At 38.0% G+C, this 15,672-nt stretch overlaps 1 protein-coding gene across 6 annotated transcripts in view; it reads left to right on the top strand.

Annotated features, from left to right (window-relative positions):
- LOC140718523 (tumor necrosis factor receptor superfamily member 14-like) overlaps positions 1–15,672 on the top strand; it is a 530,540-nt gene that overhangs the window by 372,385 nt on the left and 142,483 nt on the right. For 4 of the 6 annotated variants that reach the window (XM_073032479.1, XM_073032483.1, XM_073032480.1 and 1 more), the window contains exon 7: positions 1,254–4,426. The exons of the other annotated variants lie outside the window; for them this stretch is intronic. Coding sequence is in view for 1 of the 4 variants with exons in the window: in XM_073032483.1 (XP_072888584.1) it covers positions 1,254–1,267 (14 nt within the window). In the remaining 3 variants the exon portion in view is untranslated. Of the gene's footprint in view, positions 1–1,253; positions 4,427–15,672 lie in introns of those variants that run through there. 6 annotated transcript variants of the gene reach the window in all.

Raw genomic sequence — 15,672 nt, 5'->3', positions numbered from 1 at the left:
CTTCATGATGTGGGAGGTCAATGCCACCGGTCTATAGTCATTGGAGCCATTGGGGCACGGCGTCTTCAGTACAGGAACGAGGCGGGACGTCTTCCACAGCACAGGAACCCTCTGGAGACTCAGGCTCAGGTTGAAGACATGGTGAAGTACTCCACATAGCTGGGGGGCACAGGCTCTAAGCACCCTGAGGCTGACACCATCCGGGTCTGCAGCCTTGCTTGGATGGAGACGTTTCAGCTGTCTTCTCAACTGTTCAGCTGTGAAGCCCATCGTGGAGGTTTCAGGTGGGGGAGTGGTGTCGTCATGAGAGGAGGGGTAGGAGGGGAGAGTGGAGTATGTGTTGGTTGGGGGCCGACAACAGATTAATCGTGGGGGATGGGCAGGGTCCACAGTGTCAAATCTGTTGAAGAACAGGTCAGGTTCGTTGGCCCTGTTCACACTGCCTTCAGCTCCTCTGTTGCTAGTTTGCTGGAACCCAGTGATGGTCCTCATCCCACTCCAGACCTCTCTCATGTTGTTCTGCTGGAGTTTCCACTCAAGCTTTCTCCTATACCTGTCTGTAGCCTCCCTGATCTTGGCTTTCAGGTCCCTCTGTATTGTCCTCAGCTCCTCCCTATTTCCATCTCTAAATGCCCTCTTTTTAGCGTTCAGGATGTCCTTAATGTCCTTTGTTACCCATGGCTTGTTATTTAAATAACAAAGGACAGTTCTTACTGGAACATTGCAGTGAATGTATTGGCCTTCACTAGACCAATAAAACAGAAAATGTTGGAAAACTCTGCTGGTGAACAATATCTGTGTAAAGAGAGACAGTTAATGTGTTAATGAGAAACTGTGAACACTTCATCAACATGTTAATACACTCAAAATGCTGGAGGAACTCAGCAGGTCCAATAGCATATATGAAAATAAATAAACCCAGGATACAATCTCCACTCAAAATGTTGACAGTTTGTTCATTTACATAGGTGCTCCCTGACCTGGTGAAATCCTCTAGTATTTTGTGTGTGTTTCTCTGGATTTCCAGCATCTGCAGAATCTCGTGTGTTACCAACGTGTTGACCCTGTATCCATGGATGCTGCTATCTGCCAAGTGTTTCTCACAATTTGTGCTTTTGTTTCCAGATATTCAGCATCTGCATTTTGTTTTATTTTGGACATTATGTTTATTTAAAGCTTCAGATATGAATCCACAGTTTGACATTACTTTTTCAGAATATTTGCAGTATCTGACATATGACATTTATTTGCAGATTACCAGAAATAACCTGAAATGGACTATAATTCCAATCCAACCTCCAAGACGGTTCAAATGTTTAATTCTCTGTGAAAAATCCTGACTTCACATAATAGACACAATCCATTGTGCACCAAACTTGGAATCGTAAATAATCAGCTTCACCAGTCACAAATGTCTAAGCACTCACGTGAACCAAGAACATTTATTTTAAGTGAGTGTCGGGAAGAATTTCGATGGACGTGTAAAAAGGAAGGAGATGGTTTTGATGTTTCAATGTACATGTGACAACTAAAGCTAATCTTTAAAATTCGAAGCACAAAGGACAATATATCAGAGAAATTCACATGACGACATGGAGACTATTTGGAGGATTCATTGGTTTTAGAGGAAGGGGCTGCAGATATCATGTACCTATTGAATGAAAATTTTCTAAGCTTACTAAATCCAGGAGTTTATTAGGGATTGGAAAATCCCAGATTCCATTGTGTGTTATGATGCAGATGACCACAAGAATTTTGTCTCAGCAAAGGTGACATTCACAGGTGTTCTGTTACGTGGTACATTTTGGTCCAATTAAGCAGTTGCCCCAGTTCATTAGAGTTTCATGGAATTAGTTCAAAAGTTGTAAAAAAAAAAAGACTGCCAGGGTCCTGAAGAAAAACTGGATTAATACCATCCACAAACCCACAAGGAAGCTAAAATCACAGTTTATGCACATCAGAGATAATCTGAGACTCAGGATAATTGCGGATGTGGAACCGGTGGAATACTTCGTACTTACCTTTTCTCTACATCACAGCGTGGATTACAATGATCTCTCTCCCATCGTTTATTATGTGGATCACTGAACTTTTCTACTTTACCATTTTAAGACTTTAATAACTATTCCTAAGCTTGATGGTTGTACATATACACGCCTAACACTGTTAACTTTTGTTTATCTCGGTTAAATTTCTATATACTGTGTATATACTACTAAAGGTAGTGGTTTTAACATTAAAACCTGACTCAGTGTATAATCTATTGCTGCTGGTAAGTAACAAGGTCTAGACACAGGCATCATTCCTGATGAAGATCGCAGAGTTTGTCATCGAAACATTGGTTATAATTGAACCCCGTACCTGGCTAGAAGCCGGAGAAGTGTTTATTCATGACATTGTAATTATTGAAAGTGTATTGATTCACCAGCTGTTTATACTTGTATGTATGATTACAAAAACTCAATATGCTTTGAGTCTACCACAGAATGTCTCTCTGGTGTTTCCTGCTCCATGCCTCTTCCCTTCCCCTTCTCCCAACCATGGTTCCCCTCTCCCCACTCCCTTCTCAATCTCAGTCCACAGCAGAGACCCACATCAGAATCAGGTTTATCATATGTCAAGAATATTTTTGCAGCAGTACAGTGCAATACATAAAATTATTACAGTGTCAAGCAAAAGTCTTAGGCACTCTATGTACATGTGCTAAAGAATTTTTTTTATAGTGCTGTACATTCTCATTGCTCCTTTGAAGGGAGTCCTCCCCTCCTGAATCTGAGATTAGCACTTGGAAAGAAAAAGTTAAATTTGATTCCTCCTTGGTCGATTCTCAAATGTGCGATACAAAATGGGTGTTTGTAAGACAAAATGGTGTTAGTTTAGAATGTGGGAATGTTTGGAGAAAGTACAAGGAACCAGTCCACAGCAGTGTTTGGAGAGTTTAGTGTGAGCACTAGTCTGTAACACATTATCCCAGTAGATAATGGTGGAAAATATGTTTGTCTGGGAAGGGGGAGAAGATTCTGCAGGTGTAAATATGATCTGGCACTTCCCCATGCATTAGAGTAAGGGATCGTGAAGGATATAAAAAGGGGCAATTTTGTTGTGCTAGTGGGAATATTAAGGTGGGTTGTGACTTATTTGAAGAGCTGGATATAGAGAGAAGGACAACGAGGGAGACAAAAGTCATTGGACACTTGTAGTGCTTTCTATCACTACGTTGTGTGGTTTGGATCAGTGATTGGTTTTGTCTTTTTTACTACTTTATTAATCATTAATAATTGCCAATAAGTAAACCTTTTAATACATTGTTCATTACATGACATAGGAGCTCTATTTTTACAAAATAACAAAGGCTGAAAATGTAGCACAAATTTATTTTATGATATAAATATAGATAATATGTAACATTGAGCATTGAACCATTGTGTAGAATAGATGTTATGTAATGGAAGATTAATGTAGGACTCCATCAACAGGAAGGAAAATTAAATACTAATTACACTGGACAACGAAGATATTGCTTCCTCAATACTTTATCATGCATCTTTTGGATTTTGGGTTACCGATCTTGAACCGCAGAGTTTCCCTATCATGCACCATTTTCTTAAAAATCGACTATATTTATCATTTCAATTCATAAGTCGTCAGAATAACTGATGCCAATAGTAAGGAAGGCATTACTGTTGGTCCACAAATTAAACAGGTCACCAATGACAGGCAATTTGAAGAACGTCTAGTGGGACTGGATAAAATCGCCAGGAATGCTTTCAAGCATGTTGAAAATTTCCGTGGCCACTACAGAGCACCAGACTGTGCAACTGGCTGACAACATGCTTCAAGCACACAAAACCATGAGTGTAACATGTCACTCAATTCATTTTTGCATTTGCATTTAGACTTCTTCCTTGCAAATCTTGTTCCGGTCAGTAATGAGCTTGGGGGAAGGGTTTCACCGGGACATTGCAGTCATGGGGGATAAACAGTATCAGGGCAACTGGAATCCATCAATGCTGGCTGATTATTGTTGGACACTTCAGCAAGAAAGCTCAGACACTGAGTACCAATGCAAATAGTCAATAAAATGTTTTTAGCCGAGTCGAACTATTGCAAAATGTCAGCACCACTGCGATAAAACACATTATATTCAATAAATGCTAGTTTCTTGTTTAGCCAAATTCCTACATGATACAAGTAATCTGAAATTATATTTGTTTTCAGCTTCAAGCAGTCAATCATAAACAAAATTAAAATAACAATTCTGAAGAAGTAACACTTCCCTTTTATTTTGCTCCACCTTCCAAAATGAACAAGTTCACTTTTCCTAATTATACTGCCTTTCACAATTTCTCTATAAACTCTTACTATCCTTATTGCATATGATTCCTTAATTAATCCAATTTAATGAATAAAGACTTTTTAATATCAACCAGGTTCAGTCCCAGCCTCATTTCAGCCGTCACAGCATGTGATTGCAGGGGAAAGAACCAGGAGAAGAGGGACATTTGGTGGAGATTGAAGAGTGAATCAGGGAGTCACAGAGAAAACAGCCCCTTTGGAATTCTGAAAGAGGAGATGAAGATGTATCTGATGGTTACAACATGTGGAAAGTGGTGGGATTACAGACCATTATCCATTGAATGTAAAGGGTAGGGATTTATTGGCAGTGCTTCTGATGGGCTGGCCTTAAGCAGAAGTCACCCACAGACTGATCAGTGGACCTGAAACCTGGACTGAATGTTTTAATCTCTGGAAATAGGGTTGTTTCATTGTATATTGACTGTACTTCTTCCTATTGACTGCTGGATATTGTTTCCACCTTCACTCAGCTCAGTCCCTTCAAAGCTTCAGTGACTGGATCCTAGTTCACAACATCTCATTCACCCTCTGTCGGTAGGTATCCATCTAGTATCTACAGTGCTCTGCCATTGTCTTAGGTACATGTATACATCTAGGGTGCCTAAGACTTTAGCACAGCACTGAATCTGTCGACGTGCAGTAGAGGATGTGTTTGTTAATCTGGCAGGAGCAAATATGTTGGGAATGGTGATGGTGTTGTGCTGCAGGAGGGGTGTGGAACACGTGGCAGAGAAGGACTGCTGGGGTGGAGGATGGTACGGGTGCAGATGTACCCAGCCCTGAGAAATCACGCAAGGTCATTTGTTTCCAAACAATTGGTTTATTGATTATTAAAGAATATCTTTATGGTATTTCCTGCTACTTTTCCTCTCCCTTCCCCTTTTCCCAACCATGATTCCCCTCTCCTTGCCTGTGCAATATATAAAATTGCCACAGTATTAGGCAAATATTTTAGGCACTCTAGCTATATATATGCACCTTACACCTTTGCACAGTATGTTCAGCGGTGATAGAATGTTTGTGAACCCTTAAAAATTCTTTCTGTGTCTGAATAAATATGATCTAAAATGTGATCAGATCTTCACTTAAGTCCTATACTAGATAACGTGAACCCACTTAAGTAAATAACACAAAATCATTAGACTTGTTCATTTATTTATTGAGAAAAATGATCCAATATTACATGTATTTGTTGGAAAAAGTATGTGAACCTTTGCTTTCAATAACTAGTGTGACCTCCTTGTACAGCAATAACTTCAACCAAACATTTCCAGTTACTGTTGATCAGCCTGCACATCAGCTTGGAGGAATTTTAGACCATTCCTCCATACAAAGCGATTTCAGTTCATCAATATTTCCGGGATACCTTAGTGAAACCCCTCTTCAGGTCATGCCACAGCATCTCAATTGGGTTAAGATCTGGACTCTGACTTGGCATTTCAAAACATGAATTTTCTTCTCTTTAAACCATTCTATTGTTGATTTACTCTTGTGTTTTGAATCCATTGTTTTGTTGCAATATCCAACTTCTATTGAGCTTTAGGTGACAGGCCACTACCCTGACATTCTCCTGTAAAATGTCTTGATACACTTTTGAATTCATTCTTCCCTCAACGATCACAAGCTGTCCAGTCCCTGAGGCACGATGCTCCTTCCACCATGCTTCACAGTTGTTGAGAGGTTTTGGTATTGATATGCAGTATCCTTTTTCCAACAAGCATAGAGTGTGCACTTCTGCCAAATAGTTCAACTTTTGTCTCAGCTGTCCACAGATGATTGTCCCAGAAGCATTATGGAACATCCAGGTGGTCTTTGCAAACTTGAGATGTGCAGCAATGTTTTTTTTGGAGAGCAGTGGTTTCCTCCATGGTGTTCTTCCATGGACACCGTTCTTGTTCAGTGTTTTTCTTGTAGTGGTCACATGAACAGAGTTTAGCAAGTTGTAGAGATTTCTGCAGATCTTTTGCTGTTACTCTTGAGTTCTGATTAACTTTCTTCACCATTGCACATTGTGCTCGTGATCTTTGCAGGTTGCCCACTCCGAGGGAGAGTAGCAACGGTACTGAACTTTCTCCATTTGGAGACAATTTCTCTTACTGTGGACTGGGACTGATGAACTATCAGGTCTTTAGAAATGCTTTTGTGGCCTTTTCCAGCTTCATGCATCTCTACAATTCTTCTTCTAAGGTCCTCTGAAAGTTGTTTTGACCGAGGATTCTTCCCCTCTGCCATCAGATTTCTGAATGGACATTGAACCCATGAACTTTACCTCACTACTTTGTTTAATTTTCTATTTTTGCACTACTTAGTTAATTTAGCATATATATATGTATCTGTAATTCACAATTTTGTTTTTCACTTTATTATCACAGTACTGCTACTGCAAGGTTAACAAATTTCACAGCACACGACAGAGATATTAAACCTGATTTTTGATCCATGTCCTCCCCACTCTCTGTACTTTATATAAAAAAAATCTTACCTCTAAAATCTCTCCTATACTTTCCAAGCATCATCTTAAAATTATACCTCAAATGGTGGAGGAATTTGGCAGGCCAGGCAGTGTCTACGATAAAGAGCAAACAGTCGACATTTCGGGCTGAGATCCTTCATCAGATCACTGTGATAAAGCAACCTCCCACACACCATTCTTGTAGATTGAAGCTAGAATGACATTTGTTTCTAAAATGCTCATTAATTTTGTGTCAAAATATGGCAGGATAAAACAAAATCACTTGCACAGTACTTGTGTAAACCCTGCTAATTCTTGTTTTTTGATAGTTTGCAGGAACAGACCACAGAATGCAGGAAGTACATATCTCCCCATTATTTACAAGTCATGTGTGTTAATTCTGTTTTCTGTAGATTGCGGTTTAGTTGAAATGCTATAGTGATTTTGTTTGAAATGTTTCATGAAATTCATTTATTTTGTGTACTAACTCACACAAGAACTTGAGGGAAGTGGTCGATGAGTCAGAGTGCTGAGTAATTGTACTTTGTTGCAATTGTAATCTTTATTTATGTGCTTAAGTTGATCCAAGGAAGTGCAATTTATTATCATCACCATTTTGGATGTACTGACATAAAACTGACCTTCAATAGCTTTCTGAATAATTGGTCATAGAGTTTAAAAACACAAAAGCGCTGGTCAAGATTTTGAAATGATCAGAGCTGATTCGAAGACAGAAAAGGAGTTACCTGAATCTGGTGAATTCTTGTTGGGTCTGGAATATTGCATCATGACCACATGGAGGTTGAGGCTATTGGTGATATTCATCTTGGGAATTGAAGCTCTCAGCCCTCTTAATCTCAAGACCATTGATGTGGACAATGGCATGTATACTACCCTCTTTCCAAAATCAGTGACCTGTTCTTTTGTGTTCATTGACATTGAGGTAAAGATTGGTGTCATAACACCATTTCACTAAGCTCTCTATTTCCTTCCTGTACTGACTCACCATCATTTGGAATATGGTCCCTACAGTGGTATTATCTACAAACTTGTAGATGGAGTTGGGACAGATTTGGCCACACAGTTATGAGTGTACAGGGAGTAGAGTATGGGCTAAGGACACAACCTTGTGGAGCACCAGTGTTTAGAGTAATTGTGGCAAAATTCTTTCTGCCTATCCTGACTGAGTGCATTCTGTTGGTCAGGAAATTGAGGATCCATTTGTAGAGGGAGGGGTTGACTTCCTGGGTCTGGAGTCTGGAGATGAATTTGCTTGGAATTTTAGCATTGAAGGCAGCGTTGTGGTGAAACAGCAATAGTCTGACTGTCCTGATGCTCCAGATGAGTGAAGGGCCAGGGCGATAGCATCTGCCATTAATCTGTCCAGTGGTAAGCAAATTACAGTGGGTCAAGGTTGAGATGAAGAGTTCAAGTGTCAGATGACAGGAAGTTAAGCGTTGCTCTTGCACACTGAAAATAGTTATCCAATCTGTATTTTGTCCCTCCAGTGTACAGAAGACAGCAATTCGAAAAGCGAACACAGTCTGTTGAATTGGGAAAATGCTTCATCTGGTACCTTGCTGGCTGATGAGTAGAGAAAAGACAAAAGGATGGTTGAAAGTGTGGTTGCGGTAGTCTCAGATGGAGTAGCAGTTTTTTGTAATTGCTCCTATTTTACTTACTTTACTGTTTCCAACCTGTTTTGAAACCTTACTTTTAAACGTGATACTGTTTTACTATGAGTACAAGTGGTGCTGAAGGTACTGAAAAAGAAAATGATCCTCCTGCATCTTTGGAATCTATTATGGAGTTGCTTCGAAAACACAGAAAGGAATCTTCCGCTGAAATTAAACAAATAGATGCAAAATTGGATTCTATTCAAAAAACATTAACTGAACATGATAAACGGATAGAAGAGAATGAGGCAACTCTGACGATTTTGGATGCGAAAATTGATGACCGGCAAAAGCTTTGTGAAAAACAGTCAAAATCTAATGAAAAATTAAGACAGAAGATTATCGATTTAGAAAGTAGAAGCAGAAGAAATAAGCTACGAATTCTGGGCCTTGAAGAGTTAATGGAAGGTGATCAGCCTATGGAATTCTTTGCAAGTGTTTTGGCACAATTATTTCCTAAAATTGTACCATCTTTACCTATGATTGATCGAGTTCATAGATCGCCTGTGCCCAGACCAGCTCCAGGAGCAAGACCCAGATCAGTAATAATCTGTTTTCATGAATTTCAAACAAAGGAACTTCTAATTTGTGAATCCCATCGAAGAGGAATGATTGATTATAATGGCCAGAAGATTAGAATCGTCGAGGATTTTTCACCCGAGGTCATGAATGAGCATGCTAAGTTCAAAAAGGTTATGTCGTGACTTTTTAACAAAGGTTTCAAGCCTTCTCTTCAGTATCCTGCTCGGCTCAGAATTATACTGAGGGATGGCTCTAAGAAATGGTTCCATTCGACTGAAGAAGACCAGGAATTCTTAGAATCAGGAGATTAACTGTTCAGTATCTTTCTACATGAATCATTGCTTCTTTTACTTTTGGTAAACCTTTGTAGCTAACTCCCTTTTTGAACCTTTTAATGCTTTACTTAGAGAATAAGGTTTTAACGAGTTAATACCTTGTGTGTTCATGTTTTGAATTTTGATAGGTTTTTTATTATTATATTATTCTTATTCTTGAGGTTTGTTTCTATCAATAAGACTTAGTATGGGTATCTTTCACTTTATCATTTTGAAATTGTAATAATTAATCTATATGTTTTCTTGTTACAAGGATTAAGTTTTGTCTCTGTGTTGTCTAGGTTGGAATACAGCTAACCTTGAAATCAATTTGGAGCTAAACCAGTAGTTTTTTTTGGGGGGGGGATGTTGTTATTAGTTGTAGTTGTCAGCTGTCTATTGGTCGACCTTCTCACTTTGCCGGGGGGGGTGGAAATGTTTTTTTTTTTGGAAGCTGTTTTGGACTCTCAGCCAAAACTGTTCCTTGGTTACCCTATCTCAAGGTTCATTGTTTGGTTTTAATATACATTCCAGTGGTTATTACTGTACCTTTCTTTTAAATAGTATTAAAAATGGATGAAACTATTAACTTACTTAATCTTAACGTGAAAGCATTAAATCACCCTTTGAAACGGAGTAAGATTTTTGCTTATATTAAAAAACTTGAGGTCCCAATTATTTTTTTACAAGAAACTCACATACATAAATGTGACAATTTACGCCTCTTTAGCCGATGGAGAGAACTTCATTTTTATTCCTCTTTTCAGCATAGGTCTAGGGGAGTTTCAATCTTTATAGATAGCACAGTTCCCTTTGTCCAACATAAAGTAGCGTCTGATACTAATGGGCGTTTTGTTATAGTGTCAGGAAAATTAGATAATGAAGTAATGCTATTTGCTAATCTATATACCCCGAAAATAGATGATCCTGGATTCTTTGAGCATTTTTTTTCATATTTGCCAGATTTGAGTCTTTACTCATTGGTAAAGGGAGGAGATTTTAATTGCTGATTAGATCCAGTTTTAGATCGGTCATCTTCTAAACCAGCGACACTCAATAAGTCAGCTTTGTTCATTCAGTCTTTCCTAGTGAAATGTGGTACAGGTTCCCCTGCTATTCAAAGGTAGAGCATTCCTACGAAATGGTTCGTAAGCCGGAATGTCGTAAAGTGAAGAAGCAATTACCATTTTTTATATGGGAAAAGTTTGTGAGCGTTCGCAGACCCAAAAAATAACCTACCAAATCATGCCAAATGACACATAAAACCTAAAATAATAGTAACAAATAGTAAAAGCAGGAATGATCTGATAAATACACAGCCTATATAAAGCAGGAATACTTTTCTGCAATTATTGCGGCACTGTCCACCGTAGCGAAAATCTCACACAAGCGCTCACGGCAGAAACACTCTTTCCAGTAACCTTTCAGCTATGACGCTGCCAGATCATACCAAGTAACACATAAAAATTCCCAGCCTATATAAAGTAGAAATAATGTATGTCCAGTGTAGTTTCACTTACTGGAATCGGGTAGACAGTGAGCACACTGATGATGGTGTGTTAGGCTGAGTCGTCGGAGGTTGGGGTGGTGGGACACTGGGGTGTCATCCCATCATCATCTGTTTCCATCAGGGCAGGCAGGTCACCTTCTTCTATGTCTGCCTGCCCCGATGTTGAAGGTCGAGTTTCATCGCCAGCAGTGGCTGATGTGGAAGGCTTGAAAAACGACAGTATGCTTCACTGCTTAGCCTCGTGCATTTTTCTATCATACAGTTCTTTGTAAGCACTCAAACCATCCTGAAAATATGCCCAAAACCTACGTACCCTTTCAAAATTAAAAGCATATTTTTCTGCCATCATTGCAGTGTTGTCAATCGCAGCGAAAATCTCACGCAATTGCTTCACATTCAGTTCCTGGACGACTTCACTTTCGGGCTGTTTGCTACTGCGTTCGGCTTCAATTGTTATCCTTTCCTGTTCATCAGCTCTTCATAGAAACATAGAAAATAGGTGCAGGAGTAGGCTATTCGGCCCTTCGAGCCTGCACCACCATTCAGTATGATCATGGCTGATCATCCAACTCAGAACCCTGTATCTGCCTTCTCTCCATACTGATCCCTGTCAGTTCTTGGTCATGGGATGCCAAAACCTCTTCGACATCATCTTCGACAACTTCCACAAACCCTTTGCCAAACTCACTCTATCCTTACTTCGTTCACCACGATTGAAATGCTTTATTATGTCTAGTTTTACGCTAAGTGTAACACCTTTACGCACTCTTTTAGGTTTTACCGATACCTTAGAACTCATCTTGCTAACGGATGCACAAAATAAATCGACATAAAGCACAGATGCTCACAGGCACGTGTTTAAGCAATGCCGGCTAGAACGCAGTTCCGGCGGAGGAGGTTGGCTGCTCGGCGCGTGCGCTGCCTTTTTTTGTAACAGTGAAAACACCTGTTAGCGAAAACAGGTAACTAATGTAGGGTTTTCGTAACAGCGAGGTGTTGTAAAGCAAACGTTCGAAAAATGGGGGGTACCTGTATTGTTGTAGGATTGTTTTTTTATTTATTGATAGCCAAATGATTCCATTAGTACAATCCTGTGAATGTAAAGAGATTACTGTCTCAGATCATGCTCCTGTGTTTTTGACTTTAAATCTCCCTGGTCTCCCTCAACTAAACAGATTTTGGCAATTTTAATCTAACTTTGCTATCTGATAAGGATTTTTTAAAGTTTCTGGAGAGACAAATTATTTTTTTTGAAGAGAAGACGCTGGAAGAGACTTCTAGTCTTATTATATGGGATGCCTTCAAGGCCTATATTAGATGATAAATTATTTCTTATACTGCGAGTGTTAAGAGAAAAGCTAATAAAAAGAGGTTTGATTTAGCTAATTGGTTGAAACAATTAGATCAAAAATATGCCTTGGCTCCAGATCCTGTTTTATATAAAAGGTGTGTTGAAATTAAAACTAAATATGATCTTCTTTTAACATCCAATTGAAACTCAACTCCTAAAAGATAAAAGTCAATTTTATATTCATGGAGACAAAACAGGTAAATTATTGGCTAACCAATTAAAAACCTTTATAGCTAAACGGCAAATTAAAGAAATTTGTAAAGCTAATGGTGATAGGACAACTGACCATTTAGAAATAAATGATACCTTTACAGAATTTTATTCTAAGCTTTATAGTTCTGACTCTCCTAAATATAATACTGTAATGAATAATTTTTTAGACCAATTAAGCATTCCTACACTTTCTGCTTGATAACCAAAAACAGTTAGATCAACTTATTTCTTACAAGGAAATTGCTGAGGCTGTACGTTTATTGCATTTGGGAAGGCTCCGGGCCCTGGTGGATTTTCTGCAGAATTTTATAAGGCTATTTCCTCACTGCTTATACCTCATTTATGTTCAGTCTTTTCAGATTCCTTTAAGTTGGGTAGGTTGCCGCAATCTTTTTATAAAGCTTCTATTTCACTTATCCGTAAAAAGAATAAGAACCCAACTGAATGCTCTTCATATTGACCAATATCCTTACTTATTGTTGATACTAAAATCTTATCCAAAGTTCTGGCTCGTAGGATTGAAAATATTTTACCATCTATCATTTCTGATGATCATACCAGATTTATTAAAATTGATATTCCCATTTTAATATTCATAATCTATTAAATGTTATCTATTCTCCTTCTAAGGAGATATCGGAATGCGTGATATCCTTAGATGCTGAGAAGGCTTTTGCTCGGATTGAATGGAATTATTTATTTAGAACCTTACAAAAATTTAATGTTGGGCCCTATTTCATTCAATGGATGAAATTATTTTATTTATTTTCTCTTTGCTTTACTTTATTTCTTACTAATTTTCAGAATTCCAAACCATTTAAACATCAGCGTGGAACCAGACAAGACTGTCCTTTGAGCCCTTTGCTCTTTGATCTGGCCTTAGAACCCTTAGCCATTGCTTTTCGAGAATCTGGTAATATCACTGGTATTTTAAGGAGAGATACTACCCACAAAGTTACTGTCTATGCTGATGACCTATTGCTTTTTATTTCTAATGTCGTGACGAAGTTATCTCCTGCGCTTTCTTTACTGCCCTGTTTCAGCCAGTTTTCAGGATATAAACTGAATTTATATAAGAGTGAACTTTTTCCTTTGAATAATTTGGTATCAATTAATACCAACCTTCCTTTTAAAATTGTAAGAAATCAATTTACCTATTTGGGTGTAACAATTACTGAGAATTATAAACACCTACTTAAAGGAAATTTTCTTACCTTACTGAATTATGTAAAAAGGGCACTATCAAACTGGTCGCCCCTCTCATTATCGTTGATTGGCTGAATTAATTCTATTAAAATTAATATCTTAACTAAATTTATATATCTTTTTCAGGCCATACCTGTTTTTATTCCTAAATCCTTTTTTGATTTTCTTGATTCTATTTTATCTTCTTGTATATGGGAAAAACAAACATTCTTGACTAAGTAAAGTTCACTTTCAAAAAGCTAAAAAGAAAAGAGGTTTAGCTTTACCAAATTTTAGGTTTTGTTACTGGGCAGTCAATATACGAAATCTTATGTTTTGGTCATATTATATTAACTGTGAGTACTGTCCAGTGTGGGTTTCTTTAGAACATATATGTCAAACTCAAGGAATTATCTTTGGCCCGTGAGATAATATCTAATTACTATTAAAGCTGGCCCCAGTAATCGAAGCGCCTATGGCGTATGATATGGCTAATGCTGAGTTTATTCAGGTACCAGGTTTTCAGGGTTTTTAGTGTTTATTCGGCAGTCTTGCTCGGCAGTCTTCTTCATAAGAAACGGAATTTGTAAAGTGAAACACTTTGTAGTTATAGCAGAGACTGAGACACATGAGAGCAGGCTGAAAAAACGGAGGCAACGGAAGCTGCGTTCGCACGCGTCCGACTGATCCGGCCCGCATGAAGCTGCATTTTGCTCAATCCGGCCCGTGACCTAAAATGAGTTTGACACCCCTGCTTTAGAAGCTAATTCTGTAAATAAATTTCCTATCATTTCTCTTCTTGGATCCTCACTTCCTTTACCTTTAACTAAACTAACTGACAATTTGGTAGTTAAACGTACTTTGAGGATCTGGATACAATTTAGAAAATACTTCTGTTTATTGAGATTTTCTCTTTCATGTCCCATTTTTTCTAATTTATTTTTAATCCTTCTATGACCGATCTAGTTTTTAAAGAATGGGATAGCTTGGGCATTAAATGCTTTCAGGATCTTTTTGTTGGAGGAAGTCTCTTTTCGTCTGAGCAATTGTCAGCTAAATATAGCTTACCAAAAACCCACTTTCCTCGATATCTACAAATTAGCGACTTTCTGCGATCTCAATTATATATATTTCCTAAAAGTCCCGATAAGAACTTAATAGAGGTAATTTCTAATTTGAAACCTTTTCATAATGGTTCAATATCCAATATTTATGGTATGTTGCTGGGAATGAGAAATGCTCCTTTAGACAAAATTAAAAATCTTTAGGAACAAGATTTACAGTCTTCAATTTCTGAGGAAACTTGGAATGAAATTTTTAAATTGGTTAACACTTCATCGTTATGTGCCTGCCACTCCCTCCTACAATTTAACGTGGAACAGAGAGCCCAGATGACCAAGGATAAGCTATCTCATTTTTGTTTGGATATATCTTCCTATTGTGATCGATGTAACAATGGAGAAGCTTCACCAATTCATATGTTTTGGACATGCCCAGGTGTTGAAAAATACTGGAAGTATTCCAAACTTTCTCTGTACTTTTCAAAGTAAATTTTAAGCCTAACCCTTCGACTGCCGTATTCGGTATTGTTGGAGGAAAGGACTTTATTTTGGAGACATCTGATGTGCACATTTTGGCTTTTATTTCTCTTATAGCTAGGAGGGTGCTCTTGCTTAAATGGAACGATGTCGTTCCGCTTACTGACACTCAATGGTTACATGATCTTATGTCATGCTTAAATTTAGAGAAGATCCGTTGTTCAATTTCTGAATCTAGTCAAGACTTTCAAACATTGTGGGGACCATTTTTGAACTATTTTCAAAACCTTTGATTTGCTCTTAAGGTACAGATGTTGGCTAATAACATATTGCACCATATGATGAGGATTTTTTTTCTTTTTTTCTTTCTTTACCAAACAGCTTCGATCTTGGTAGTGGGCTTAGATTCTTTTTTGTATAATAAAATTATCACATTTCAATATTACGATTTAATTTAATTGACATGAATATAGTGTAATGAGATTGCAAGTGTGATTCAAATATAATGTATTTGGTATTATTTTATCCTTTTTTGACTTGTAATATATATCTTGT

The sequence above is a fragment of the Hemitrygon akajei genome, chromosome 29 (genome assembly GCF_048418815.1).
Source record: "Hemitrygon akajei chromosome 29, sHemAka1.3, whole genome shotgun sequence".
Taxonomy (NCBI): domain Eukaryota; kingdom Metazoa; phylum Chordata; class Chondrichthyes; order Myliobatiformes; family Dasyatidae; genus Hemitrygon; species Hemitrygon akajei.
Note: the sequence above shows the minus strand (reverse complement) of the source record. Positions and strands in the feature narration are given on the sequence as shown.